This window comes from Asterias amurensis, chromosome 13 (assembly GCF_032118995.1).
Source record: "Asterias amurensis chromosome 13, ASM3211899v1".
NCBI classification, from domain to species: domain Eukaryota; kingdom Metazoa; phylum Echinodermata; class Asteroidea; order Forcipulatida; family Asteriidae; genus Asterias; species Asterias amurensis.
Window position 1 is genome coordinate 6,714,599 of NC_092660.1, and position 27,986 is coordinate 6,742,584.

At 37.7% G+C, this 27,986-nt stretch overlaps 1 protein-coding gene and 1 long non-coding RNA gene across 4 annotated transcripts; both read right to left on the bottom strand.

Moving 5' to 3' along the window:
- Positions 1 to 6: 6 nt before the first annotated feature.
- Positions 7 to 2,195, bottom strand: LOC139946420 (uncharacterized). The gene is made up of 2 exons (XR_011787238.1): positions 1,720 to 2,195; positions 7 to 1,169 (listed from the first exon to the last, which is right to left on the bottom strand). It is a non-coding gene; the product is annotated as an uncharacterized lncRNA (long non-coding RNA).
- An 848-nt stretch (positions 2,196 to 3,043) lies between these two features.
- Positions 3,044 to 27,953, bottom strand: LOC139945718 (glutathione peroxidase-like). Of its 3 annotated transcripts, XM_071943078.1 has the most exons (8): positions 27,759 to 27,899; positions 23,125 to 23,215; positions 10,540 to 10,619; positions 8,132 to 8,279; positions 7,536 to 7,681; positions 6,700 to 6,724; positions 6,396 to 6,455; positions 3,044 to 5,599 (listed from the first exon to the last, which is right to left on the bottom strand). In XM_071943078.1, the coding sequence occupies exons 2-8, from the start codon at positions 23,197 to 23,199 to the stop codon at positions 5,555 to 5,557; spliced, it is 579 nt and encodes a 192-aa protein (XP_071799179.1). In that variant the 5' UTR covers positions 23,200 to 23,215; positions 27,759 to 27,899; the 3' UTR covers positions 3,044 to 5,554. The 3 variants fall into 3 exon arrangements, with proteins under 3 accessions (XP_071799179.1, XP_071799177.1, XP_071799180.1); XM_071943076.1 differs by lacking the exon at positions 23,125 to 23,215 and having other exon boundaries at positions 27,759 to 27,953; XM_071943079.1 differs by lacking the exons at positions 23,125 to 23,215; positions 27,759 to 27,899 and adding an exon at positions 12,998 to 13,113.
- Between the last annotated feature and the right edge of the window lie 33 nt (positions 27,954 to 27,986).

The window sequence follows — 27,986 nt, forward strand, 5'->3', positions numbered from 1 at the left end:
TAAGAATTTAAAAACTGATCGAAGGCAACACTTTTTGTATAAACCCAGTAAGATTAGGATAAAAAATGAGCCATCATAATTAAACAAAAGAAATCGCTCCTAAATTCTCTTCATTTTATTTATTTCTTTGAGGCCTCATTAATAAAAACAATTTATGTGTAAAGTAATAAATATTTAAGATCAGAAGACAAAATAGCACATAATTGCTCAGGGAAACTGCAAAAAAGATAATAATGTTTAAGGGGACATTTCTTACATTAATTAATTTAATTTTAAAATGATTTCAATATAATTAAACAATGGCACGATACACACTTCTCTTTTGGATTGATGAATTGAAATAAAAAGATTGAAATAACAAATTTGGTGACAGACTTTTTTGATGTTTTGATGTTTGGTTCTATGTTTTCCTATACAAGAATTTGCAACCTGCATGGTTAGACATCACCTGGGGACACAACTAGCAGTGTGACAGGAGATTTAAATAGAACAGAGGTTAAGGCTCTTGGCACGTTTGGTAACTGTCAAAGACCAGTCTTTTCACTGTGTGTATCCCAACATATGCATAAAATAACAAACCTGTGAAAATTGGAACTCAATTGGTCATCAAGATTGAGGATGCAAGAGGAAAAAAAATGCCCTTGTTGCACAAAATCTTGTGCTTTCAGATGCGTGTAAAAGGCTTGTGTGCTATTTTAATACCAACAAACAATTATTTTGAGTAATTACCAATAGATAGTGTCCAGTGCCTTTTAACAAAAGTTAAACATGGAATTCTTTGATTTAAAGACCATCTAGCTGCAGCTGTTGGGATGCAACCGGGCCAAGTGGGTGATTGTCTTGTAGAGGTGGGTTCGTGGATGGGGGATGAAACAAGAAACCTTCAGGAAGTATTGCAAAATTATGTAAAACACCAACAACTTTGTGTTTAAAAGTCCAATGAAAACTTCACTTCTTCATCCACGTATATGAAAGATGGACAGTTTTGATGCTCTGTGATCCCCAAAAGTATCCGAATTGCATAGGTATTTTATGCATCAGAGTAGACTGTCTCTGCTTGGCTTCCATCAGGGTTTGATTGAAATAAATCTTAGGGCCCTTGTCCGATGTAATACCAATGATTTAAAGCTCTGACCGGCTCTATCAGTTGAATCTGCCATCGAAGCAAGCTAGGGATAAAAAAAGAAGAGATGACAAATCAACAATAACCCACATGTTAACTCAAAAGTTTTCTGTTATTCAGGGACCATTAGGAAAGTCTTTGAGACATACTTAAGCTGTCCAACAGGCAAGTCTTTGAGACATACTTAAGCTTCCCAATAGGAAAGTCTTTGAGACGAACTTAAGCTTCCCAATTAGCTGTTTGTGAGTTAGACTTGTTCTCAGACTGTGACTCTCAGTGTTACTATGTCAAATGGTTTTAGGATTAGGCGTTTTCTGGGTAATCTTGGTCAAGTTTTTGGCACACCAGTCTTCACTGGTCCAGAGGTTTCAATACAAAAGCTTGCCCCAAACCATGTGACAAAGCAACACTAGATTTAGTCTGTGGAATTCAAATTGAGCATTTATTTGTAACTGAAAGAAGGCATTGACCAGTCAATCAACTCCAACTCGCAAATACATTATTCCCTGGCCAATGTAATATCAATGCCCTACCCCCTAAATTAACCCCTTAAACCCACCAATTCTTCAGATAATTTCTTCAGAACAAAGATGTACCTCCAAGCAAAGCTGCATCTTCCCTCCTTTACTGAAATGCACCTGGATGCCCCAAGTAGTAACCCAGTACGCCAATACCACTCAGCAGAATAATAGCTCCCAGGAACTTAGCAGCCGTCACTGGGAGTGATGACCCTTTGTCTGCAACTGGAAAATCCTCCTCAGTTTCCTCTGGTGAAGCCCTTATGTCTTCTTCACGTTCACTTGACATGGTTATTGTGGTGTCTAACTGTCATTCGTCCGATAAAGCCACGATGAATTTAGAACAAGGTGTAAATTCGATGTATCTGAACACAAGTTTCAATGCTTCCTATGGCCAGGTGTAACTTTCAAGAAAATGTCGTCAAGTTGCACAACATTGGACGAGGAATCATACAATATCACTAGTGTTGTCATCATAAATATGCAACCAATTGACCATAAACATGCAACCACATTGACATAGAAAATATCTGTAGATACTTTCCAGAACAACGGCTGAGGACTAGAGTCCTGAACTTTAGACTTGTCGTCATTAAAAAAAATAAATAAACACCTCAAATCTTATCTACTAGTCAATCATTAACTGGCTCAAATTTAGTGGATGTAAAAACTGTATCAGGGATAAAGCATATTATTTTCTAGTTCACTGTGTACTGGGTCCTCAGTACTCAATACTCAGTCCTACACAAACAAATCACATATTTTGGTACATTTTTTTGTACTTAGGCAAGACCAAACCATTTCTGTATAAGTAAGGATGTGCCTCTATAAGGAATGTACTTCACAGCAGTGACCAGAGCAAGGCATGTCTTTATTCCCGAAGCAAAACCAACATCTGTTAAACTCTTGCTAACACATAGGATTCCAACAGCCTTTAGCCACTGGGATAGCTCGGTGGTCTAGTGATAAGACATCTGCTTTAGCAATGCAAAGGTCATTGGTTCGATTCCCATCTGAGTGATTGTGTTACCCACTGCTAACACATAGGATTCCAACAGCCTTAAACCACTGGGATATCTCGGTGGTCTAGTGGTAAGAAACCTGCTCAAGCAATGCAAGTGTTGAGGGTTCAAATCCGACCCCAGTGATTTGCTCTAGCAATGCAAAGGTCATTGGTTCGATTCCCACCCGAGTGATTGTGGTACCCGCTGCTAACACATAGGATTCCAAATGCCTCCAGCCATCAAGATAGCTAACTGGTCTAGTGGTAAGAAACCTGCTCGGGTTCAAATCCCACCCGAGTGATTTGCTTGTGAATTTTTCACAGAACTCAGGAATGTACTGAGTATGCAGTGCTTAATACACATCGGTGTCAGGGTTAAAATAAAATATTTACACTAAATTTTGTACTCCTTTTGATGCATTTAAAATGTATCGTTTAATTTTTTTTCACCAATTCAGAAAGTATTACAGACACACGTCATCCACAACATAATTCTAAAACTTGGCATAAAAGCTGCATATTGGTACCAGATCTATGATCATGTTGCATAACATTTAAATACTGCCAATAATCTTGCCATTACAAATAAAAACAAATATATTACTCATCACAGTATGTAAACAAACTGCTTCACACTGAATACATCTTTGAAAAAAAAAATGTTTTACTGTATAAATTTGTTTATATGGTGATCAGCGAAACTGACTCATGATAGATATTGAAATAAGACCATCTTGATATACTAGGTTCAAACAACGAAAGGGGGTACACTCCTTTCCCTCTACCCAGTGGCAGAGGTACCTTTGTGGCACCCGAGGGCAAGGCTAGAGAGGGTACCCCAACGCTAACTTTGTACTTTTTTAAACCACAGGCTAAAAAGTCACAATCCAGGAGGCACTTTAATCTAAGCGGATATAATCACCATGAAAGAAAACAAATAGTTAAAAATTTTAAAAATATTTAGAAAGCTTTGCCTCATTTTGGCCCCCAATCAGGTGACACAGTGGCATGGGCCCTCCACCCCTCCCAAGTAGCACCACAGGGGTCAATTTCACAAAGAGTTAGGACTAGTCCTAACTTAGGACTTTTTTTCCTAGGAGATATAAAAAACGTATGGCTAGTCCTAAGTTAGGACGAGTAACTTTTCCTAACTCGAGATGAGACTAGTCTTAACTCTTTGTGAAATCCACCCCAGCACTGCTCAACCCCAACATCCAGTACCCCTGAATCTTGGCACAAATGGGTGGACTGTAAGTTCCACAATGACTGAGGTCGAGGGGAGGATGAGGGTGAGTAACATTGATAACTAATAATTCATGGTAGCACACTTAAGCACCCATCCCAAGATTCTGTGGTTCAATTCTAGCAACAGCAAATTTCTTTGTGCAAAAAAATGTACACTAAACCATTAATAGTACATCTATACAGTAAAAGACCAACATTTATACACATAATCATGCACTAAATTTAAGTTAATTAAAATAGACAAACAAGTTTAACAAGATTTGTCTTTCTTTCATTTTGAAGGCAGTAGAAACCCTAAACGAGGCAAACAGACCCATGTTGATAGCTGTGGCCATGGCGGGCACGCAAAAGCATCCGGCCAATTCCGCTGTCACATTGACGGTTTAGGAATTGGCCATCATAGAGCCTGAACCACAACCAAATCACACATTGGAGTTTGCCTCATTTACATGGTTTCTACTTCCACAAAGTGACTACATTCTCAAACAACTTCTAAAATAATTTATGTTCTACCTTTGAATTTGTATCCGATTTTTTTTCAGGATAACAGGAAAGAAAAGCTTTAACTTTCCCTTGTTCAAAGCGGTTACACTTAGTTCCAGAAATAATGTTTTATCGCTGCACAACTACTTAAGTTCACCATGGGCAGTACTAGTAGCCATGCTAGCCAAAGATCCCTGTTGGTCGGAGTGTTAAAGGGCAGTTCTGTAACGTACAAGGATTCTTGCATTAACCCCACAGTACTTTATATTAAGTTCCTGAATGTGTAATTCCTGCATCTTGGCTAGTAGAGCAGCCACATATTCAGTACCTCGGACAAGGCTCGCTATACACTCACATATTTAGGTGTGTGATTTTTATGTTAATACTACCATATAATGTTATCAGTGGAGGATTTCACAAAGAGTTAAGACTTGTCTTATCTTGAGTTAGGACAAGCCTTATGTTTTTAATCAGGCCTAGAGAGTCCTCGGACTAGTCCCAAGTTTGGACTATCTTTGTGAAATCAACCCCTGGTTGTATTTGATGGGTGCTCCAAAGCCAACACTCGGACCAATTTAATAGAGCTGTTCTAGTTCTTTACAACAACAACAAAAAGTTGTTATGTTCTTTGCAATGTTTCTGCAGCTCTATGAAATTAGGCCAAGGTCGTGATTTTTATGAATGTCAAATGAGTCCTTTCCTGAAAAAACCCATTTAACATATTTTAACAGCTTTGAAGAATTTGTTATCCAAAGTTCCCTTTGCTAGATGAAATGACTATGTCCTATCAATGAACAACTTCCAAACTAGAACTGCACTTTCATAATGCACATATATTTTTGTTTTTAACATTTTAAAGTACTGATACTGGAATACAATGAATACAAGTTCATCTTTTCAAAACCATGAAGTTGTAAAGTTCTGTAATGAGTTAAGTTTAAAGGTGACTAGAAAATGTTCCAGCCAAACTGCTCTGATGGATGTCAAGTTCTTTCCTTTGAAGATTCCAGCAGGACGAGGCAGGATGCAGGAGATGACAACTTAGGGCTCCAAGTCGCAAAGTTGATAAGAAAAACACACACATTCAAGCTAGTAACTTGTTTCTACTTTAACAAAGAAGTTGACTGTGATTGTCATATTTGTCCGATTGGCAGTCGTTGAGATGGATTGTGAAGATTCAGCTTATTCTGGTTTGTCAAACTCCTTGATAAGATCGCCCTCAATATCCTGCAAAAGATAACCAAGAAATCAAATTAATTAAATTCCAAATAGGATATGAAACTTTGCATGGAGGACAATAACTAAGAGAGGTTTATGGTAACACGATGTGAATATCTCATTATGAGTAGTGTTGGCTCTGGAAAGAACCGCTGGTTATCAGTATGCTGTGATCATCTTCAGGTCTCCAAAACGTAGGACTCTAACTGCCTCTAGCTACCAAGCAATCTTGGTGGTCTAGTTGGTAAGACACTGCTCTAGAATTGCAAGGGTTTCTGGTTCGAATCCCACCCGAGTAATATACATGCGATATTTTTTTCCCAGGACTCGGGAAAGTACAGAGTATACAGTGCTTACACACATTGGTGGATATGGGTATAACCGATATTCAGGTCCCTTATATCCCCGATGCAAATTTCCATCGATTAAATCATTGCGATACCCACTGCTAAAACATAGGATTCAAACTGCCTCTAGCTACCGGGCAACATCGGTGGTCTAGTTGGCTCTGGCATTGCAAAGGTCATGGGTTCGAATCCCACCTGAGTAATATGCCTGTGATCTTTTTCACAGAGCTCAGGAAAGTACCGAGTTTACAGTGCTTACACACATCAGTGTTCTGGGTTAAACCAAAATTAATATTCTTTAAATCCCGATGAAAATTTAACATCTATTTAATGAACAACTAGAATCTTAAAAAATAAACTTAATAATTGTCATTTAGAAGAACTATTGTTATATTTAAAAAAACAAAATTGCAAAAAAATAATGTCTTCAAATATGAAACAGCTTTAACAGTACATACCATTGGGCTTGTTTGGGGACCATATCTCTTCACTGGTTCTCCTTTCTTATTGATTAAAAACTGAAGAAAAAACAACAACAAAATCATGAAATTATAGTAAAATGTGAGTAATAAGCAGCATACCTTGCTTTTGAACAAGTTATGAACTAGAAATTCCAACAAAATCCATTCTGGTTCTGCAATCGTTTTAAAATCTGCGGTCTTGTGGCATTATGCCCCCAATTAAGTTCATGTGATGTGACCATTTAACATTGTCACCTTTTATGTATGAAAGTCATGAATTCTGAATCAACCTAGTCCTTACCTTTGAAAAATTCCATTTGATTGAACTGCAAAAGAAAAGGAAAAATTATGTTAGTCTTTAGTCAAGTTCTACAAATCGAACAGTATCTTAACTCATACTTTTGCAAGAAGATGATGTGGATCTTAGCTCTCCAGCTAAAATCTGTTAAAGCTGCTTAAGCACAAAAATAGCTTACCAGAATAAGATTACCAGCCAAACTACCAGGTCACATGTATAATCTGGACTGTATCCTTTTATATTGCATAGCAGAAAGTTGTGAAGTGTAATTATCTGCTTAAGCTGCTCTATGAAGAAACTAATATGAGAGCAAAGCAAACTTTCTTGCATCCAAATTAGAAGGCAGCACAAATTGCTTGTTTGCATCACCAAGATTCACATTTGTGTGATGTATGAACAAGGCCTCCCTACACCAAAGGTGAACACTCCAAACATGGAGCAATATGTCAATGCCAAAACCAGGGTTTGAAAAAGGGCCTTTAAGACTGGACTTCCAAAATGCGCAACTTGTGCACATCCCAGCAGAAGAACAAAATACAAACAAATCTTTTTCTCACAGGACTTGGGAAAGTACTGAATGCACAGTACTATTTTAGTAAATAAGATGACATGGTTAAAAGCAAACTCTAAAAAGCAAAGTTATAAAATGGAGACTTTTAGAGACTATAGGTGGCAGCAGACTTACCAGGTAAAGCTGTTGTTCATGGAAATGAGAGCATGCTCAAAACAATTTAGAGTTTGGAAATTTACCTGGTAAGTCTGCTGCCACCTAGCGATCAAAAGTCTTCCAAATCAAAAACAGTCATCGTTGCTGCTAATATAAAACTATAAATACATACTTAGTGAGTAATCCTGCTTGCTTCTTCTTAAGGAACTTGTAGAGAGGATCAGCGTCGTTTCCATTGACATCGATCTTAGCGCAAAGGTCAAACTCGGCACCCTTTTTTTCTGCAAACTTCTTGATTTCTTCATTGGTACCCGGTTCCTGTAATGAAAGATACAAGTTGAAGCTCAGCTAGCCCTGTAGGATTTTTCCTTTTTTTATATATTTTTTTTTCAGAGAGATCTTGCAACTTCACAAGGCCATTGATGGCAACGTCAAGGTGAGGGCTACACTTAACTGATTAGATCTGTCAACCCAAAGAACTGTTACCAGGGGGCACGTTACTACCTACTCCTGGGGCCGAAATAGGGTTACCCTTCACAGTCTCAGTAAGGATGTAGGCATGGGTATCATCCACTAGGAACCAGGACCGCTTCCTTCCCAAATTGCTCAAAGGCACAATTGTCATGACTTTAATTTTAACCCACACTCTGCTGCTGACAGCACAAGACCCTGGGTCCATTGAACTAGACCACCCGTCCATGACACACAAATATATATGAAGCTTTCAAAATAAATGTCTGAATTTAAGCTGGTTGAATATAGACCTACCTGTCCACCAAATTGGTTGCAAGGAAATGCCAGGATTCTCAAGCCCTTTGACTCAGCATACTTAGCGTGCAATTCTTGTAGCTGAGCGTAGTTCTTGTTGGTTAAACCTCATTTAGAGGCCACGTTTACGATAAGACCAACATGACCCCTGGAAGAGAAAAACAAACAGGTATTAAGAAAATGCAGAGGTTACACAGCTATGCAAAGGGACCCTAAGGAGATCAGTGCCTCAAATTTTGATACGGCATCTCTGGGGTCGATTTCATACATTCGTCCTAACTTAGGACTAGTCCTAGGAGATATTATTAAACATGAGTTGTGAAATCCAACCATGGACAACTGAAGGTAAAGTACAGGGATTTGTGAAATATTTTCGTTTGAAATGCTGCCAAAGTCAAGAAAACAGCATCTGCATGCCGTACCTCATAAATTATTGAGTACAGAGGGGGATGGATAATGATGGTGATCAGAAAATAATGAAATATCTTAGCACCCCTAGGGTTGAGAACTGACTTATATCTACAACAACATCATCTTCAAGCAAATCTTAAGGAAAATTTGTAATTATTGGACCCCATTGACCTTTACACATCTCAACATGAGTAAACTAAGTCTGAGTCTGTACAAAATGTTTGTTTTCATTTGGTATGAGGCCGGGCACCCCACTTCTTTCTGAATCCAAATATTTTGATGTTGAGTAGTTGTTGACTGGGGTTCTTAAAGGAACAGGTTGCCTTGGATCGGACGAGTTGGCAGTATAAAATGCATTTTGTAACCATTTGTTATAAAATGCATATAGGTTGGAAAGATGTTTTAAAAGTAGAATACAATGATCCACACAAATATGCCTTGAAATTGAGTGGTTTTCGTTTTACCTCGTCGGCTAACATGGTCGGCCATTTATGGGAGTCATATTTTTTTAACCCCATAAATGGCCGACCGTGTTAATCACAAAGCAAAAGGAAAATCATGCAATTTCGAGGCAAATTTGTGTGGATCATTGTATTCTACTTTTAAAACATCTTTCCAACCAGTATGCATTTTATAGCAAACGGTTACAAAATGCTTTTTATACTGCCAACTCGTCCAATCCAAGGCAACGTGTTCCTTTAAAGAGTGATTGATGTTTGTACAGGTAAGCTAAATTACATGAGACCAGCAATAAGGCTTTTTTATCACACTATGAAGAATCTGTGTGTTGGACAAGGTTCAGATCTGGCATTGACACTTGCACAGCCCTGTATCCCTGTCTATAAACAAACCCTGCTCCGGAGGTGTGTAGGTTTGGCATCGGCAGTGGGAAAGCTCAGTGGATTTGGACCTTGTTGAAATATGATGAAGTCATCTGGGATTGAAACCTTGCTGCTTTCAGTGCAGATCAGAACTTGATCATGTGAAAAGGTCAATATTGTACCAACTACATCCTAGTCTATACATTGAGGTGTTGAGTTACCATACTTCAAATAGTTTCCAGTGCAGAGTCTCAGTCTGTTAAATTTTGAAGTTGTTTTCTCAAAGAATATTGAACAAATACTTGGAAACGTCAGAAAAAAAATGCTTATCATAAATTATCTTTAATAGCAGACTTGCGGGTACAATGGTACAACCATGTTACAATTCTCTTTTGAGGGAGCCGGTTTGGTCTTGATGTTTCGGACAGTTTACTCTGCTCGTGTTCAGGACAAGATAATTTTCTCCTGAAGACGAGCAGAGTAAACTGTTCAATCTGTCAAGACCAAACCGGCTCTTTTTAGAGCCAACACTCCCTCAAAGGATAATTAATACATGGGTGTACCTGCAAGTTTACTATTATCAAAAGACAATATGAAATATGATGTGCGTGCAAAACCGGGAATGCTGCTTCTGCGTGCTTCATTAATCTATAATGCAAAGACATGCATACAGCCTGCCCCACATTATGGCCACTTTCATAGCAACATAAAAAGGGTTTATTTGATACGTTTTACAGTATTACAAATACTTTGAGTGCTATTACTTCGAGTGCTATGGTTAAAACTAGTACGACTCCCGAGGTGATCCCCGAGGCGCAGCCGGGGATCACCGAGGGATTCAGAGTTTTAACCTTAGCACAAGTTAAAGCAGTCAATATTTGTTTTATAACACCCCCAACAGACTATTTATAATCTTCCTACACATAACGTTCGTAGCACGTTTCAGATACATAGATGCACAACTGATTGGGTTTGAGGCGGGTAAAAAGACGTCTGGGTACTGCACGCCGTGACACGACCGCCGTCTAGTAAAACTAAGACATATCATGTGACATGCTCTAAACCAATGAAAAGGCAGAATATTTATAAGGGGTGTTATAAGTTTGTTTATTCTTATCATTCACACCATGCAAAGCTTCAAACAGCACAATCCACTGAGTCTACAAAGCTTCTTACCTGTACTTGGAGAGTGAGACTTCATTTCCATCGATGTCTTTAACTGAGAATCCGTAGATATCATTGGGGCCATCAGTGGCCTGTTAAGGGTAAACAACACAAACAGATACAGATCAATTATTGACCCAATTCACCTGACGTCATCATCAGAATATCTTGGATGTGTCATACTGGTGGGCAATGTCATTTGTGTGTTCCATTCAGTGAAGTGCACATTTTAGGCGACGCAACGTTTACACATAAACCTATTGACCACCAAAATGGTGAGAGTGGTACAGTCGCCGCGTGTGACATGCATGCAAGGGGTCAATAGCCAAGGGATACAGCTTTTTAAAGGCACTTGGACACTTTTGGTGATTAGTCAAAATAATTGAATTGAAGCATAACAACTTATTTGGTAACAAGCAATGGAAAGCTGTTAAAAGAATAAAACATTGGGAAAAAAAGATCACTCGGACAAAACGTATTTTTTGAGAAAGACAAAGAGGAAAGAGGAAAGAGGGTGTTTTATCTCTTTGCAATTTCAATGACCAATTGAGTCCGATTTGTTATTTTATGCATATGGTATGGGATACACCAATGTCAATGCTGGTCTTTGACTATTACCAAAGGTGTCCAGTTTCTTTGAACTGGGTGGGTTGTAAGTGTAGTAAATGGAACAAACGGATCAGCAAACATTTTAGAAAAGGACCTTGGACAGGCCGACACTTCTGCCATAGGGTTAAAAACGACAGCTAATTTTTCAGCAAGTTGACATACATGTAGAATGAAAAAGAAAGACATCTTGTCGCTAAGGGGAAAACTACAGTACACCCCAAATTTTACCCAAGAGGGGAGGGGGGTCCCCCCCCCCAGTCCACGCCTGCTGAAGATCCATAGACTACTTCATGTATGGTATGCATCCATCTAGCTATGGAATGAGGTACATTGCTGGTCTTAATTGACAAACTTGGTCGTTAACAAGACCAATGAAACTAAAATCCTCAGACCATGTGACCTGTGACATCACATGTTTACAAAAGAGCCACAGAGCCTGGAACACATTTTGTACACAGCTCAATGGAAGAAGACATGAAATCTTAAATTTTATGGAGATTGCACTGCCTAATTCTTATCAACTTTTGATATGTTAAAAGGGGACACATCTCAAAACTTTTCCAGCTATTACTTTCATAACACTTGGATTTATGTGGAAATTATGACACAAAATGTCAAATTTCCCATAGGACCAGTGTAGTATCTAGCCTGCCAGAATACCTAAAGAATGCACAAGATCACACTTATTGTAAACAAACTTCACAGTTTATAATATTATGAAACGGTCTTTTGCATTGTTACCGTCTACCAACCATGCCAACCTGTGTACATGTAGGCCTACAGCCAATGTCCAAATTGCATCATCATGTTATTGAGTATTAAACCACGATACTTTAATACAACTGTATTATTTTGTGCTCTGTCATGTGAAATCCAATAACTAAATGCCAAATCACAAGATTTGAGTTTGAGGGGGAAATGACAATTGACGATGTTATTCTTCCTTCCTCAAACATGAGGCAATAGCTTTCAGTGGTTTTAATGCACATTCCAAATGGTGAACTTTGCCAAACTGGGGACCCTATGACCTATTCTATTGTCCTCTTTTGTCAAAGGTTCCCGGATTTAATATAAAACTACTCACACACCCACACACCAACATAAAATGTTAATAGTGCTGTTTTGTTTTCATACATGTAGTTCATTAGAAGGTTACGAGGAAATAAGCTCATAACTTGAGCATGAATGAAATGGGACAATCCTGGGCAATATAAACCTAACTTTCATTGCCATATGGTATTTATAGTACAATGTACAAAAAGTAAAAATGAAACCTAAATTTCTTAAGTGATAGTCAAAAGTTGCATTCCTTAGTTCAAACATCAACTGGAACTGGTACAGACTGTTGAAACATTGGATGACTGTTTCATTTTTGTAACTTGATTGATGTGTCAATCAATTAATACCAAATTTAAACATAAGAAGCAACTATAACTTGCGGGTACAACCATGTTTAAATCTCTTTTGGGAAAAGGGTTAACTCTGGAAAGAGTCTTTGTGGTCTCTGCGTTTCAAACAGTAGGGCCTATTACTCTGCACATCTTCCAGAAACAAGAAGAGCATACATGTACTTTTCATAACGTCCAAGATGAGCAGAGTAGGCTATACTGTTGGAAATGTCCAGACCAGAATGTCAACTCTTTCAGAGCCAACACTCCTCAAAAAAGAGAATTGTACCAGCAAGTTGACAAGTTAGTTACTTCCTATTTTAAACCACATCACGCAAAACTTCAACCATCACATAAATTTCACACATAAAGTAAAAAGAAAATTATTCCGAAAGCCAGATTTCTCTTGTCTTGTGGTTAATGTAACACGAGTATACATTGTAGTTTACCCCAAAAATTTCAAAATACGTTACCGTGGCTTTGGGCATAGTTAAGTACTACAGTGTCGCCTCGTTTACTTGCTGCAAAACTTGACCAAATGATTTCACATTAAATTACTAGTAATTGAAACAGCAACCTCTTCTGTGTTGATTTTATAATTACTCACAATACCCCCATCTAGTTACACTTTGACCCTGTGTAACACATGAGAATAATGTAAGCTTTGAATCAATAGAGATAAGAAATATGGATGTTACATAATCTCTACTGAGTATAATTTATACTGAAGGGCGTGAGAAAATAATGCCTGTATGACTTCTTGCTCTATAGTATGCATTGAGGATTCTGTGTGTGTACACCCAAGCAGATTCTTGCCATTTCATGGGAGGATTGTCAGTCATGAATGTGTAGCAAATATAAATGTACCATTGCACACTACGTCATTCACTGTGTATTTTTTGTTCCATTCACCGTAATTCTTTTGTCCATCTAATTTGTCCAATTGCACGTTCTGTCCTCATCACGATGCATGGCACACATTACATGTTTATTACGCATGTTTTAAAACTTACAGCAGTACAGTTGGCCTTTAGTCACTGTTAACTCCAAACAGTCAGAAATGGGTGTTATGTCACAATTAAATATTGTTTGCTTAGTGATAATATATGTTCATCTGTTTGAAGATGGAATGTTCCATTCATACTCGACTCTGTTGAAAAGAACATTCCATCTTTCAACCCATGAAAATATTTGCACCATTGCACTCATAAACATTCATTGTTTGTATAGCAATTCAGCATATTTTTTGTCTCTATATTTATTATTTGTTGTTAACCTTTGATCGTAGTCTGAATGGCTTCTGACAGACACAAAAGGGAGCCAGCAAACATTAAATTAGGGGTAGATGTAGATAGCTCAGTTGGTTGAGCACTGGCACACTACTCCAGAGGTTACAGGTTGAAATCATTTTCTTGTTTTCAACCGAAAAATACAAACCAGTCTGCCACACAACAAATGAAACAAGTGATAAATCACCATCCAGCTTTAAAAGAACAGTTAACTTGTGTACATTTTTTCAGAAGTTAAAGATGTACTGCTGTTCATTATTATTACCTTGTATTGTGTTGTCAAAATTAGTTAAATTGTCAAAATTGGCTGAAATATTAAAAGCTCTCAGACTCAGATATTTTCCTGTAGTGGAGGAAGTTATTAAGACTCACTTGAAACATTGAATGAAAATATCTGTCAGTGATTAATCATTTTACTTAGTTATAAAGATGACCCAATGCATAGAGGTCATACAGCCAAGGTAAACCGACTATGAAACAATGGAAAAAACACAGATATGTATGCGTGGCGCACAAGACTAGCCAACGAACAACCGACTGGCCAACAAACAACCTCCTTTTGACCTCTATGCCTGGGTGCCCCACTCAAATGACAATGGGCCGAATAAATAAAAACTAGCAACTACTTATCAAGTTAAAGGTTCAGCATTAGCAAGAAGACTGAAAAGTAAAAGATCAGACATGAACATTTTGCTCGCTGGATTACCTTTCACTTATAGACATATAAATAAAAACGACATTTTACTAACATACTGTAGCAATTACTTGTATTTTTACAAGCTACTGTACGAGGAGCTTGAGATTTTACTTACACAACTACAACAGTGTTGCATATATGGCTCGGTATAGCGTCAGTATTAACCATTTAGCCACTGGACCGCCCAGCCGCCTATCGATATACTGTATGTGGTAGGAGGAAACCTTGCCAGCTTGTGTTTGTACAAAAAAAGGAACGTGATGATGAAATAATTTAGCTTTTACATGTTACCCAACAAAACGCTTATTAGTAAACACAAAGGAAACTGTATTTATTCATCATTCATGATAATATTGTCGAAAACTCACGCCTTCACATTTAATCAGTATAATAATTGAGTCAGATAAAAGCCTTGAAAAGCTATTGTGTCCATTTTATCCTTACAAACAAATATTCGCCATAAAAATTACCGTAGCCGTTTAACGAGAGACATTCATTGTTCTCATGCGACCTTGTACTTTTATACAAATATTAAGGTTCAAATTGTGCATAAAGTTAAGCTGTGGCTATCTTTTAAAATTTGGACTACGATTCCAGTAATTAAGTGCAAGAATCTTGATATATACTAGTTTTCAGCAAACTCGGGCGGTGCAGGGACTACATGGTTAAAGGGTTATTTTTCCCTTGGCCTAATGATCCAACTGTAAATGTTACTTATAAATTTGTTGTGTACTTTAATTGCTCTAAAAGAACCAATCTCTGGAGCTCTGGCGTGGAGAGGCTGGCTGTTTCCTCAAATGGCCACTGCCGCCATCAAAAAATTGACTAAGTGGAAACTGCCACGCCTGCATTTCAGTTAAACGCTATTGATCTGCGAGTCCATGCCTCTATTGTTATACTCTTGAATACCCCGCTATTGTGCTTTTCTCCGACCACTTACTAATCCGCTCAAGTAAATGGTGTTTTTCCAGTAAAAGGTTATTTACAGAGATTTGAGCAAATTCTCATGCCTGATCTTAAACTTATCGACATTTTGTTAATGCTGGCCTTTATACGGCCCAGTATCTTGTGAAACTATCAGGTAATAGTAAAATGTCGGTTTTATTTACATTTCAATAAGAAGAGTCCCTCAAGCATTGATTTTACCTTCTACTAGTTCGACCAATTACTAGCAATATTAAGGCTTACTTTTATTTAGAAGGATTTAAGTAAAAGACTAGTAAAAGCAAATGCTAGTTTTTATTTATCTGGCCCATTATGCTTATTAATTGTCTACTATGATTTCTTTTCAGTACCCAATATTTCATGCATTGGGCATGGCATGCAAGAAAGCATGGTGTTTGTTTTGAGAAATTGAAACAGCATCATCTATTAAAATTTGTTGAGAGAACAAACATTCTTATAATTCAAGTCCTTTCAAAACAAAGCGTGATGCAACTTTTACTCAAAGTCTTCTGGAAATTTGTAAAGAAAGCAAAAGGAACCCGCAATTACGCATGGCATGCAAGAAAGTATGGTTTTTGTTTTGAGAAATTGAAACAGCATCATCTATTAAAATTTGTTGAGAGAACAAACATTCTTATAATTCAAGTCCTTTCAAAACAAAGCGTGATGCAACTTTGACTCAAAGTCTTCTGAAAATATGTAAAGAAAGCAAAAAGAACCCGAAATTACGTTAGAAACAAAAATTCAACAAATGCCGTTAGTTGGGGTTCAAATCACCAGGTTGCTGGGCTGAAAGTTGGGGGAAAGTTACACTCTAAATTAATTTTTTTAATATCAAACCACAACAGAAAATGGTAAACTGACTGGGTAAATTTTCACTTAATTTTATCAGAAGGGGATTTGAACCTGTGACATCTGGATTTAAAATGTGTCGGTGCTCTTCAGACTAAGCTATTTTTTCAGACCTCTAGTAAGAAGCCAAAACAAAGATATTGAACAAATAGAGAGACTACCTTACCTACATGTACATTAAGGTGAGATACATAAAGCTCAGTTGGAGGAGCACCAGTACATTAACGTAGAGTCCACACAGGTTCTAGTCAATTATAATTTGATTACTTTATTAAAATTGATTTAAAATTTACCCAGTCAGTTTGCAGCTTAATACTAACAAGTCATAAGTGAACTGCCTGCCACGTTCTCGGTTGTATCCTGAACTTGGGCACAATACCTTGTTTCATTGACAGTTTTAAGTTAAATGGCTTCTGACTTGACACATGACATGGTACTTTGGCTGACGTCGATTTCACCAAACTCTTTCCAACTTAGGATTAATTTTAGGACTTAGGACAAGTTTAGTTCCCTAAGGACGCAATGAACCCATCCTAAGTTAGGACTTGAAGTTACTCGTCCTAAATCGAGATAGGATTAATCCTAGCATTTGTGAAATCGGCTGTGGGTAACCTTATTCTAGTAAGCAAGATTGTTTAGTGCATGGCTACGTCCATGACTTCAGTGAAACTCCAAGTCTGTACTCAAAACACAACAGAGCAAAATTTCATTGCTCTGCTTATCCAAAGAGAAAACTCGAGCTACTGTAAGTAGAAAGGTTTGTCACACGTTAAGCAAACGCTAGGCAAGTAAACTTAGGATTCTTTATTCATGCTTAAGCCCCTTTCACAAGAGAGCGATTTAGCAAGGGTCCCTTGCTAAATTGTAGCCAGGTTGCAAAATTTTACAAAATGTACCTTGTGTGAAAGGACCACAATTTTTAGAGTGTCCCGGGTCGGTCCCTTGTAAAATCTTGTCCAACATTGCTACATTTTGTCGGAGCTCCGGACCTACGACAAAATCTTATACTAGCGGAATTTTTGACCAAGGACGTGCGCTACATCATCGTGTGAAGGGAATCCTTGTTTATTGACTGACGTCCTGGGTGCAGTTGCCCATACAGTGCATGCTATTGTAGGTGCTAACTTGTCCCATCGAGATGATCAGGATTACCAATACTTTCATGGCACACAAGGGTTGTTAGTTTTTATTCTTTGCAGTGTGAAAGCTCACAAAATTAGTCACACAAGGAGATAACAAAATCCATGCTCGTAAATTTTGTAGCAAGGGACCCTGGCTCTATTTGTTGTCGTGTGAAAAGGGCTTTACACATCACTTGTTTACAAGGATAGAGCACTAAGCAGAGAATGGAGGGTGTGAGCACAGAATTCTACTCATCAAATAAGCAAAGCCACAAAATCAGGCTCATGTCACCCCATTTACAAAGACAGCTCTTGAGAGGCAAGGAACTGGAGTTAAAACTGTGGATTATGGCCGGGACTACATCGGAGCCCCTGCAATTTTTGCTAGCAAAACAATGTACTGATTAATGCTTGTAGTATCTTTGGGGGGGGGGGGGGTATTGTGTGTAATCCCGGTTTACAGATGATCTCTGTCCTGTTGCTGTACGAATTGGGCATACAAGAATGGACAGGCTGTCTTTGAATTCGGCTCAAACAGGAATAAGTCCGAGCATGGTCCGAGTATGGTCCGAGCATGGAGTATCCGAGATTCCAGCATGTACCATATCAGCCATAGGTCGCGGTCAAAGTTCTGCAATTCACAGTGATTGCCTACTCATAGTTTCTCACTAGGCAACATCAACTCCCAGTGCTTAATATAATGTGAACCTTCGTTGTCTTTCCTTTGTCAAGCCATTGTTTCATAGTGGCAGTGTTTTCAAAAGTATACCTGCAAAAGCTGCAAAAGGTTCTTGAAAATAATACCGCTGTTTGGCACGAACATTTTTTGGGAAAAGCAACCGGAAGTGGTTAAAAAGCAGGAAACATTTTTAAATGTACACACATCGATGTATTTGGGTAAAACCAAAATGCATACTCTATCTACACGATGCAAATTTAAGAGTCAGTTCAGGTAAATAATTGACATAGTTGCTCACGGTCAAAAAATGATTTTTTTTTTTATACTTTGTTGGTGGAAGGGCCTTGGGGTGCAAGTAAACAAAACTGCATTTTCAATTCTATATATAGCCCGTTGCCATGGTTACGGCTCATTTTGTTTTTTGGCCATTTTAGGCCGATTTTGGGGTTTGAACAACTGGTTTTTAGCTCATATTTACAACTCCACCCCACCAAAATGCAAAATTAGTTCAAAAAACCTTTTATATCACTACAAAGTATCATCCTTGGCCTTCCTTGAGAAAAAAAATTATTGCTTTAAATATCACCCTTGTGCTATTTTTGCATCATGCATTACAGTATGTTTTTAGAACTTGCAAAATCGACATTTTTACCCTATTTTTGGACCCCAAAATGTCAACTTGCCAGGGGTCTCAGAAAATTTTCCTTTCAGCTGTGATTAGGGCCAACATTGGTCTTTCCATATCTGGTGTCAAAAACTTGGGCAATTGTATCCTGTTGTGACAGTACTGCCTCAAAACTAGACTTTTTTCCCCAAAACGTGAAAAATGCCTTTTTAAGGGTCTTTTCACATAATATCGACATACATGTCCACGGTTAAAAAAAAGAATATTTTTCTTATACTTTGTGGATGGTAGGGACTTGGGGTCCAAATAACATCATTTATATTTCAAATCATAATACAACACGTTGCCATGGTAACAGTTCATTTGTGTTTAGGCCACTTTAGGCTGATTTTGGGGTCTGAAAAACTGTTTTTTTAGTTAATATTTACAACTCCACCCCACCAAAAAACAAAAATATTTCATAAAACCTTTTACATCACTACAAAGTATCATCCTTGGCTTTACTTGAGACAAAAAAATATTGCTATAAATTTCACCCTTGTGCTATTTTTAGAACGTGCATTAGAGTATGTTTTTAGAACTTGCCAAATCAACATTTTTACCATATTTTTTGCCCTCAAAATTTCATTTTTTCAGGGGTCTCAGAATATTTTCCTTTCGGTTTTGATCAGGGCCAAAATTTGTCTTTGTATTTCTGGTAAGAAAAACTTGGGCAAGTGTATCCTGATGTTAACAGTACTGTCTCAAAAATAGACTTTTTTCCCCCAAACAGAAAAATGCATTTTGAATTGTTTTTTCTTCATATTCAATTTCTAACATTAAAAAGTAATAATTCTATCAATCTTGCAGCTTTTCCTAAGCACTAGTGGATTACCCAACATTGATCAGGAACTGTTGATGACCTTAATTTTAGAATTTGCCCGGCCCCGGCCCAATCATATTTCTTGACATTGCATAAAACAATGTTTTGTGAATAGCGCCTATTTTTTTTAAAGTGTTCCCTTTCGGTTGTTATTGGTGTTTTCATGTCTTCTGGGTAGAAACACTGTGTTTATTGTATCCTGTTGTGACTGATCATGCCTTGAGTATGTTTCCATGCCCTTTGAGTAATTAATACAAAGTTTTTATTTAAACATAATGGTATCCAACCAAACCATAACCAATGCTTTGCCACTGAGAGTTCTTGATTTGGCTACTTTACCTATTGTACAGGTATGATTCCCATTGCAAGTAGAGTGCGATGAGCATTCTTTACAAGTTGTCTTTAATACAGGGCCTACTCTCCTTGGTCCCTGCCTGCTACCAAATGTAAAACTTTTCATAGAGATAGAGATCATAAACAATGTAGTTTCTGTGCTTGAGGCAGATGGTTTGGAGCATCCAATCATGTCCAACACAAATGTGGGAAATTAAAAAACCCGCTTAAAAGTGTTGGAAAAGTTTGCCAAGATCTCATTAAAAACAATGATACTAACGATTTGCAAGATGAGCGTAAAAGATCAGTTAAAAGGAACACGTTGCCTGGGATCGGTCAAGTTGGTCTTTAAAATGCGTTTGTAACCGTTTGTTATAAAATGCATGGTTAGAAAGATGTGTGGATCATTATATTCTACTTTTAAAATATCTTTCTATTCATATGCATTTTGTAATGAACGTTTACAAACGCTTTTCAAAGACCAACTCGACCGATCCAAGGCAACGTGTTCCTTTAATGAAACAGCATTGAAAGAAGTTGTAAATACTTGCACCTGCTCAACATAAATAAGTAAGATGCATTTGCAGTGACAAAAGTTTATTCAGGCTAGTTTGATAATTTTTCCATTCACTATCTTACTAATTCATAATTATTATATATGTCTCTGAGAACGATCAACAAAAAACATTGTCAAACACTACCTGCTGAATTGTTTATAACGTTAAATAAACCAACTCTTTTATTGTTTGCAACAGTACAATTGAAAGGAACCCCACCATGGATTGGGGAACTGCTTACAGAAGGCCAAAGCAGGTGAATGGCCATTTAGATACTTTGGATACAGTACTTGCTCACTTTTAGAGCCTCTTTGTTCTGATAGGGATGAAAATGTTTAGTTTGGTAGCGGGCAGGGGACCAAGAAGACTGTTATAAGGCCATGTATAGACAAGAATAGTAAAGAATGCTCATAGACTACTTCTCTTCTTGCAATGTGAATCATACCTGTACAACTATATAGGTAAAGTAGTCATGACAAAACAAGAACTCTCAGTGGCAAAGCATGGTTAGTAACTTTTTAATTGTTACTTAAAGATTATGGAAACAGTGCCACATTTTTTTAACAAGCATGCTAGTTTTTGTTTTTTATCATTTCAAACTAAGGGATAACTTCAAAATGCATTTTTATTGTTTTTGGAAAAATTACCATGTTTGAGGCAGAAGTGTCACAATAGGATACAATAAAACAAAGTGTTTCTCCCCAGCAGACATGCAAACCATAATGATAGCCCAATCACAACAAAAAGGGAAATATTCTGAAAACCAATACAAAATTAATACAGTACAAACGTTTTTGATGTGCAAGGGGAATTAAAAAATGTGACTTACAAAAAAGAGGCGCTGTTCACAAAACTTTGAAATTTTTATGCAATGCCAAGAAATATGATTGGGCCGGGGCCGGGGTGGGGCCGGGCCGGGCAAATTCTAAGATTTAGGTCACCAACAAGTCCTGATCAATGTTTGGTAATGCACTAAGCCTACAGAGTGCTTATGAAAAGCTGCAAGATTGATGGAATTATTACTAACTTCTTAATGTTATAAATTCAAAATGAAGCAAATATTATTTCAAAATGCATTTCTCTATGTTTTCGGGGAAAAGGGTCTATTTTTGAGACAGTACTGTTAACATCAGGATACAATTGCCCGAGTTTTTCTTACCAGAAATACAAATACAAATTTTGGCCCTGATCAAAACCGAAAGGAAAATATTCTGAGACCCCTAAAAAAAAGAAATTTTGAGAGCAAAAAATATGGTAAAAATGATGATTTTGCAAGTTCTAAAAACATACTCTAATGCACGTTCTTAAAATAGCACAAGGGTGAAATTTATAGCAATATTTTTTTTGTCTCAAGTAAAGCCAAGGATGATAATTTGTAGTGATGGAAAAGGTTTTATGAAATATTTTTGTTTTTTGGTGGGGTGGAGTTGTAAATATTAACTAAAAAAAAAGTTTTTCAGACCCCAAAATTGGCCTAAAGTGGCCTAAACACAAATGAACTGTTACCATGGCAACGTGTTATATTATGATTTGAAATGTTAATGTTGTTTATTTGGACCCCAAGTCCCTACCATCCACAAAGTATAAGAAAAATATTCTTTTTTTTTACCGTGGACACGTATGTCGATATTATGTGAAAAGACCCTCAAAAAGGCATTTTTCACGTTTTGGGGAAAAAAGTCTAGTTTTGAGGCAGTACTGTCACAACAGGATACAATTGCCCAAGTTTTTGACACCAGGTATGGAAAGACCAATGTTGGCCCTAATCACAGCCGAAAGGAAAATTTTCTGAGACCCCTGGCAAGTTGACATTTTGGGATCCAAAAATAGGGTAAAAATGTCGATTTGGCAGGTTCTAAAATAATACTGTAATGCATGATGCAAAAACAGCACAAGGGTGATATTTAAAGCAATAATTTTTTTTCTCAAGGAAGGCCAAGGATGATACTTTGTAGTGATATAAAAGGTTTTTTGAAATAATGTTGCATTTTGGTGGGGTGGAGTTGTAAATATGAGCTAAAAACCAGCTTTTCAGACCCCAAAATCGGCCTAAAAAGTCCAAAAACAAAATGAGCCGTAACCATGGCAACGAGCTATATATAGAATTGAAAATGCAATTTTGTTTACTTGCACCCCAAGGCCCTTCCACCAACAAAGTATAAAAAAAATATCATTTTTTGACCGTGAGCAACTACGTCAATTATTTACCTGAACTGACTCTTAAAGGAACACGTTGCCTTGGATCGGACGAGGTGGTCAAAACAAAAGCGTTTGTAACCGTTTTTTATAAAATGCATATGGTTGGAAAGATGTTTTTAAAGTAGAGCACAATGATCCACACAAGTTTGCCTCGAAATTGCGTGGTTTTCCTTCTACTGTGCGAACTAACATGGTCGGCCATTTATGGGAGTCAAAATTTTGACCCCCATAAATGGCCGACGTGTTAGTCGACAAGGTAAAAGAAAAACCACGCAATTTCGAGGCATGTTTGTGTGGACCATTGTATTCTACTTTTACAACATCTTTCTACCCATATGCATTTTATAAAAAACATTTACAAACGCTTTTCAAAGACCAACTCGACCGATCCAAGGCAACGTGTTCCTTTAACATCTATTAACTTGCATCATGTTTACTCACCATGATGCTACATGTAGTGTTGCTCAACAGTCTGTATGTTAAAATACTTAATGCTGTTGCCTTCAATCGCTGCATTATTGATCTACCATAACTGAACAAAGAGGAAAGAAAATCGAGGCAGTCCAACTTTACTAGGAGGCTAATCTGAACAAGTTCCCAATGCTTTAAGAGGACACAAACACCCTCAGTGCATGATTGCAACTGTAAGGACCCCACTGTGTGAATACATTGTACATTATAATAACCTATGGTGCAGCACCCTCATCAAAATCAATATCAGAATGTGAACTTATGCATTGTGGGGGAACACCATACACATGTAGCCTGAAGCATGTATTATCGGGACTGTATACTTTATTTTTGAAAGGGGAAACAGCACCAATGCATTTACTCCTTGGTAAATGAGGAAATTGGAAATTTCTATTGGAGCATTTCAATGGCACCAAGGCATGATTAGGGGGGCATGGAGGCAATTGCATTCATCGGGCATGTATGTAGGTTCCATACCATTGAATTGAGAAAAGCTGCCAAATTTCAATTGATGATTTGATTGCCAATTCATCAGCAACACACCGTTTCTACATCACAGTACATGTAAGGTTATGTTAGTTTATGTATAGTCGTTGAAGGGGTCAAACTTAAATGGCTGCTAAATTGCTTTAAAAGTGTGGACCAAAATGATACATTGTGCAGTCAGCATTCAAGATGAGGAATTGTGGGCTCACAACTCAAGCAGAAAATTAGAGCTTGTCATGGCCAAGTAGTAGGGCCTGAAGAGCATTAAACTCAAGCAGTCAAAAGAGAGTGGGTTCCCATCCCGGTCATGACACCTGTGTCCTTGGGCAAGACACTCCCAGGAGTAAAAGAGTAACTGCAAGGGTAGAGATAGTTGATGTGAATGATTAGCAACCTGTGTCCTTATTTGGTTGTCGGTGGTGCAGACTCTGGAGAAGTTGAAATGGTTTCAAGGATAGTAATTAAATCTGTAGCACTACAGATTTGTGCTTTGATACAAAGTTTAAAAGCGCCTAATAAATGGCCATTTATCATGATTTAGCAATTGGATGTTAACCACTGCAGCTACAGCGTAAAAAAAACTTGTTTTGCTTCTTAAAGGATAATTGGTTTTTGCTAACAAAACAGTTGCTGGCAGTGTAAGCACTTAATGTAATCCACCATATACCTAAACTGACAAACCTGTAGAAGTTTGAGGTTGGTTGGCCATCTTGGTCACGAGAAAATAGTGAAAAACCAATTACAAATTTTTCATTGCATCGATGGCAAAGTAAAAATGAATAAAACGCTCACTGAGCGATAAACTCCAAACGCGAAGTTAGATTATTTATTTTTCATGAAAAACGTATGATATTTAAGACAGAAATATTTCAAGAGATGTTTATTACTATAATCTATACTATAATAGCGCTTAAATCGTATGGGCGCCGCTATTGTTTCACGTCAAGTGGTGCCCACACCCTGCCGAATTGATGCGTCCCAGGGTCAATTTCGGGGTACCCGTGGGTTGGGGGTTTGTGTTGTTTGTGACGTCACAGTAACTTCAAGTTAGGGGCTACCCTTGGGTTGTCAGGGGGTCTCCGTTGTTTCACACCTGTCAGGCGCCCTTTGTGATGTCACAGTCATCATAGCACGAGCATCCAGTAACTTTGCGCATACAAGTGGAAGCAAGTAACAATGCACGGGATTTTATACACCATAATTTTTAGTGGGGTTGCCACGCAAAGCGCGGCATCCTGCGTTTTATGTAAATCTGTGATCTTCACGATTTTTGTTTCTTACCAATTCTGTAACCTTCCTTTAAAGGCAGTGGACACTATTGGTAATTGTCAAAGACTAGCCTCCACAGTTGGTGTATCTCAACATATGCATAAAATAACAAACCTGTGAAAATTCGAGCTCAATCAATTTGAGCTCAACATCAAAAACATCAGGGTAATGATATTGTTTTTTGGTAAAATGACTCTCGATATTTTTGAAAGGGGATGTTTTGGTTCTTTCTTGACTTTTGATAATATTTAATAAAAAACGGCCGTGACCTTGACATTTGGACTGACAAAAATTCCTCTTCGGAATGTAAATTCTGTTAAGTCTTAAAATTTAAGGATTAAATGTTTCAAATCTCCATACACTAAATTCCATCAGATATTTTTTATGCTGACCAATTTTGCACTGGATGCTGGAAGGGTATCAAATATAAGGCAATTTGCACCATTTTAGTGTAAGATTTTGAAATACTTGTAACTTTTTTTTACACAGTCACATAAGTTAAAATAGCATGCGGTAAGACCAAGCTAAGACCGATAATTGCCAGGTGACTATGGAATAAATAATAATAGGCTGAACAAAACAAATGGTGTGATTCACTGTGGATAAATGCATTGCTCTTAGAAAATAGTTACGCCAAACCTCTTTAGGTGATGGATTTTTAAAGGTACACTGACGGGCCTGGATGATGCCCTTAGTTAGCTTCATCCCTTTAGCCGAGTAATCCAGATGGTTTTGAACAATCTGCACTTCAAAATAACCTTCATGCCTACTCTTTTCCCTAATATTAATCTGTTTAATATTCATTTCCAGACATATCCAGTTATACTAAGTGTTTTTTACAACACATTTATGGAACAGATGTCCAATGGTTAAATGATCTCTTCATCACACAAGCAGACAATGGTATAATTGTCCTTAAAGGGAAAGTACACGTTTGGTAGTTGTCAAAGACCAGTCGTCTCACTTGGTGTATCCCAAAATAAGCATAAAATAACAAGCCTGTGAAAATTTGAGTTCAATTGGTCAGCGAAGCTGCGAGAAAATGATGAGAGATAAAACACCCTTGTTGGACAAATTTGTGTGCTTTCAGATAGGAATAAAATACTTCTGGCTAGAAGTCTTTTATTAGTTTAGTGAAAAATTCTCAAAATCTATGCTACTTCAGAGGGAGTCGTTTCTCACAATGTTTTATACTATCAACAGCTCTCCAATGCTAGTTACCAAGTCAGTTTTTAAGTTAATATTTGTTTTGAGTAACTACCCAACGTGTACCTCCCCTTTAAAGGGAGTTTTACTGGAAATTTATTATTGGCTGGTCTGGTCAGTTGGTACAAAAGTATGCAGGTAAGATTCTATTTACCCATTTCCCACCAATGATCGGTGTCAAACTCACATGTTTTATTTCTAGTCTTATTTAGATTGGCATTGTAACATGTCCACCAGGACCATGAATTGTTTAAATTTCTCCTTTTCTGAAACCAGCTGACATGGTAACTTACAGACTTTCATATCAATCAGAGAAACCTATGATATTGCAGAAACATTGTATTTTTAATAGAGAGCATTGGCTTTGAAGTGAGGTTCCTTTCATCTACGACAGAAAAGTATTACCACCTGCTTGTTTTTTTACTTGGGCAGAGGTGATGGCCTTTGATAAAAAGGTTGTTGTAACTCCTTCTAACTTCTCCTCCAGTAGACCATTGTTGAGTGTTCTGCGAATTTAAAACTTTTCTTGGTAGTTGTGTGTGATGACAAAAAATCTTCTTAGATTGTCATGGCTGAGTGGTCAAGAGCATCAAATTTAAGCTCTGCTGTAGTCACTGGAGTGTGGGTTCAAATCCCGGTCGTGACACTTGTGTCCTTGAGCAACATACTTTACTAATTAATTGCTTCTCTTCACCCATGGGTACAAATTATTCTGCAAGGGTAGATGTTGAAAGCCCCCAAGCACCTTACAGGCAGCTCAGGGTGTATACTCCCAATAGCTAAGAAACATTAAAAAGGGATGTTATGGCCCTATACCCAGGGCACTAATGTAAAGCGATACGTTTATTGTGAAATGCGCTATATAAATAAGAATTTGTTAGTCACTTTTTTTCAGTATTATTATCATTATTATTATTATTATTATTATTATGATAGAGATGAACTTCTCAAAAAGTAGGCCTAGTTCAACATATTTTTGTTGTCAAAGTTACAGGGGAATACAATTCGAAAATAAAATCATGCTTATTAGGCCTAGACCAAGTAACTGGGGCGCTATACTCCTTTTTTCGAAATTTTGACATTCTCTGTCGTATTAAATTGGGGCACATATGGCCAGCGCCCCAGTTACTGGGTCTAAATCAAGCACCCCTGGCCTTACGTCCTCACTTAAGGATTCTGCCAAGTATCAACGTAAACGCAAACGTAAACGTAAACATCTAGATTAGGCCTCCCTAACAATTGGGAGACAAAAAAACATTCCTATTATTATTATTAATAAATCAAACAGCTTCATATTAATCCAGTCACTTGCTTTACCCGGTCTCTTTCTTACCCCCCCCCCCCACCCACCCCCGGGCAAGGAAGTAAAGTGCCCTTTACAAAATGAAAATGCCTCGCCCTCTCCAACTCAAGAAGCAAGGACTGCAAGAGCCTGCTATAAAAATGCTCCACTTGAACCAGGTTCCACTTGACTGGCTACTCAGTCCTTTTTATAGCTCCGAGTCCACTCCATGGTCTGACACTGATTACATTATGACACCAGCTCAGCTGACTGAACGATCAGGCTAAAAAATAAAATAAACAAAGTTCTTCTTCAATCCTTCATAAATAAACTAAAATTAGCTTTAAATTTGTCAACTTACCATGTCAGTTTTACTGTCAAAAATGTTCCACCAGTGCCACCAAAAACTTAAGAGCACTACGCCAACAATGAACAAACAGGAATAAGGTCTTTGAAGAGCATAATAACCAATTTCAACGAGTGTGTTAGTCATTTGGACAGCATCAATGAATGAATTTGCACTCCAGATATGTACGGACGACGTCTGGCTGGCTCTTTCGCCGGTGACCAACTAAATACCGCCCTCTTT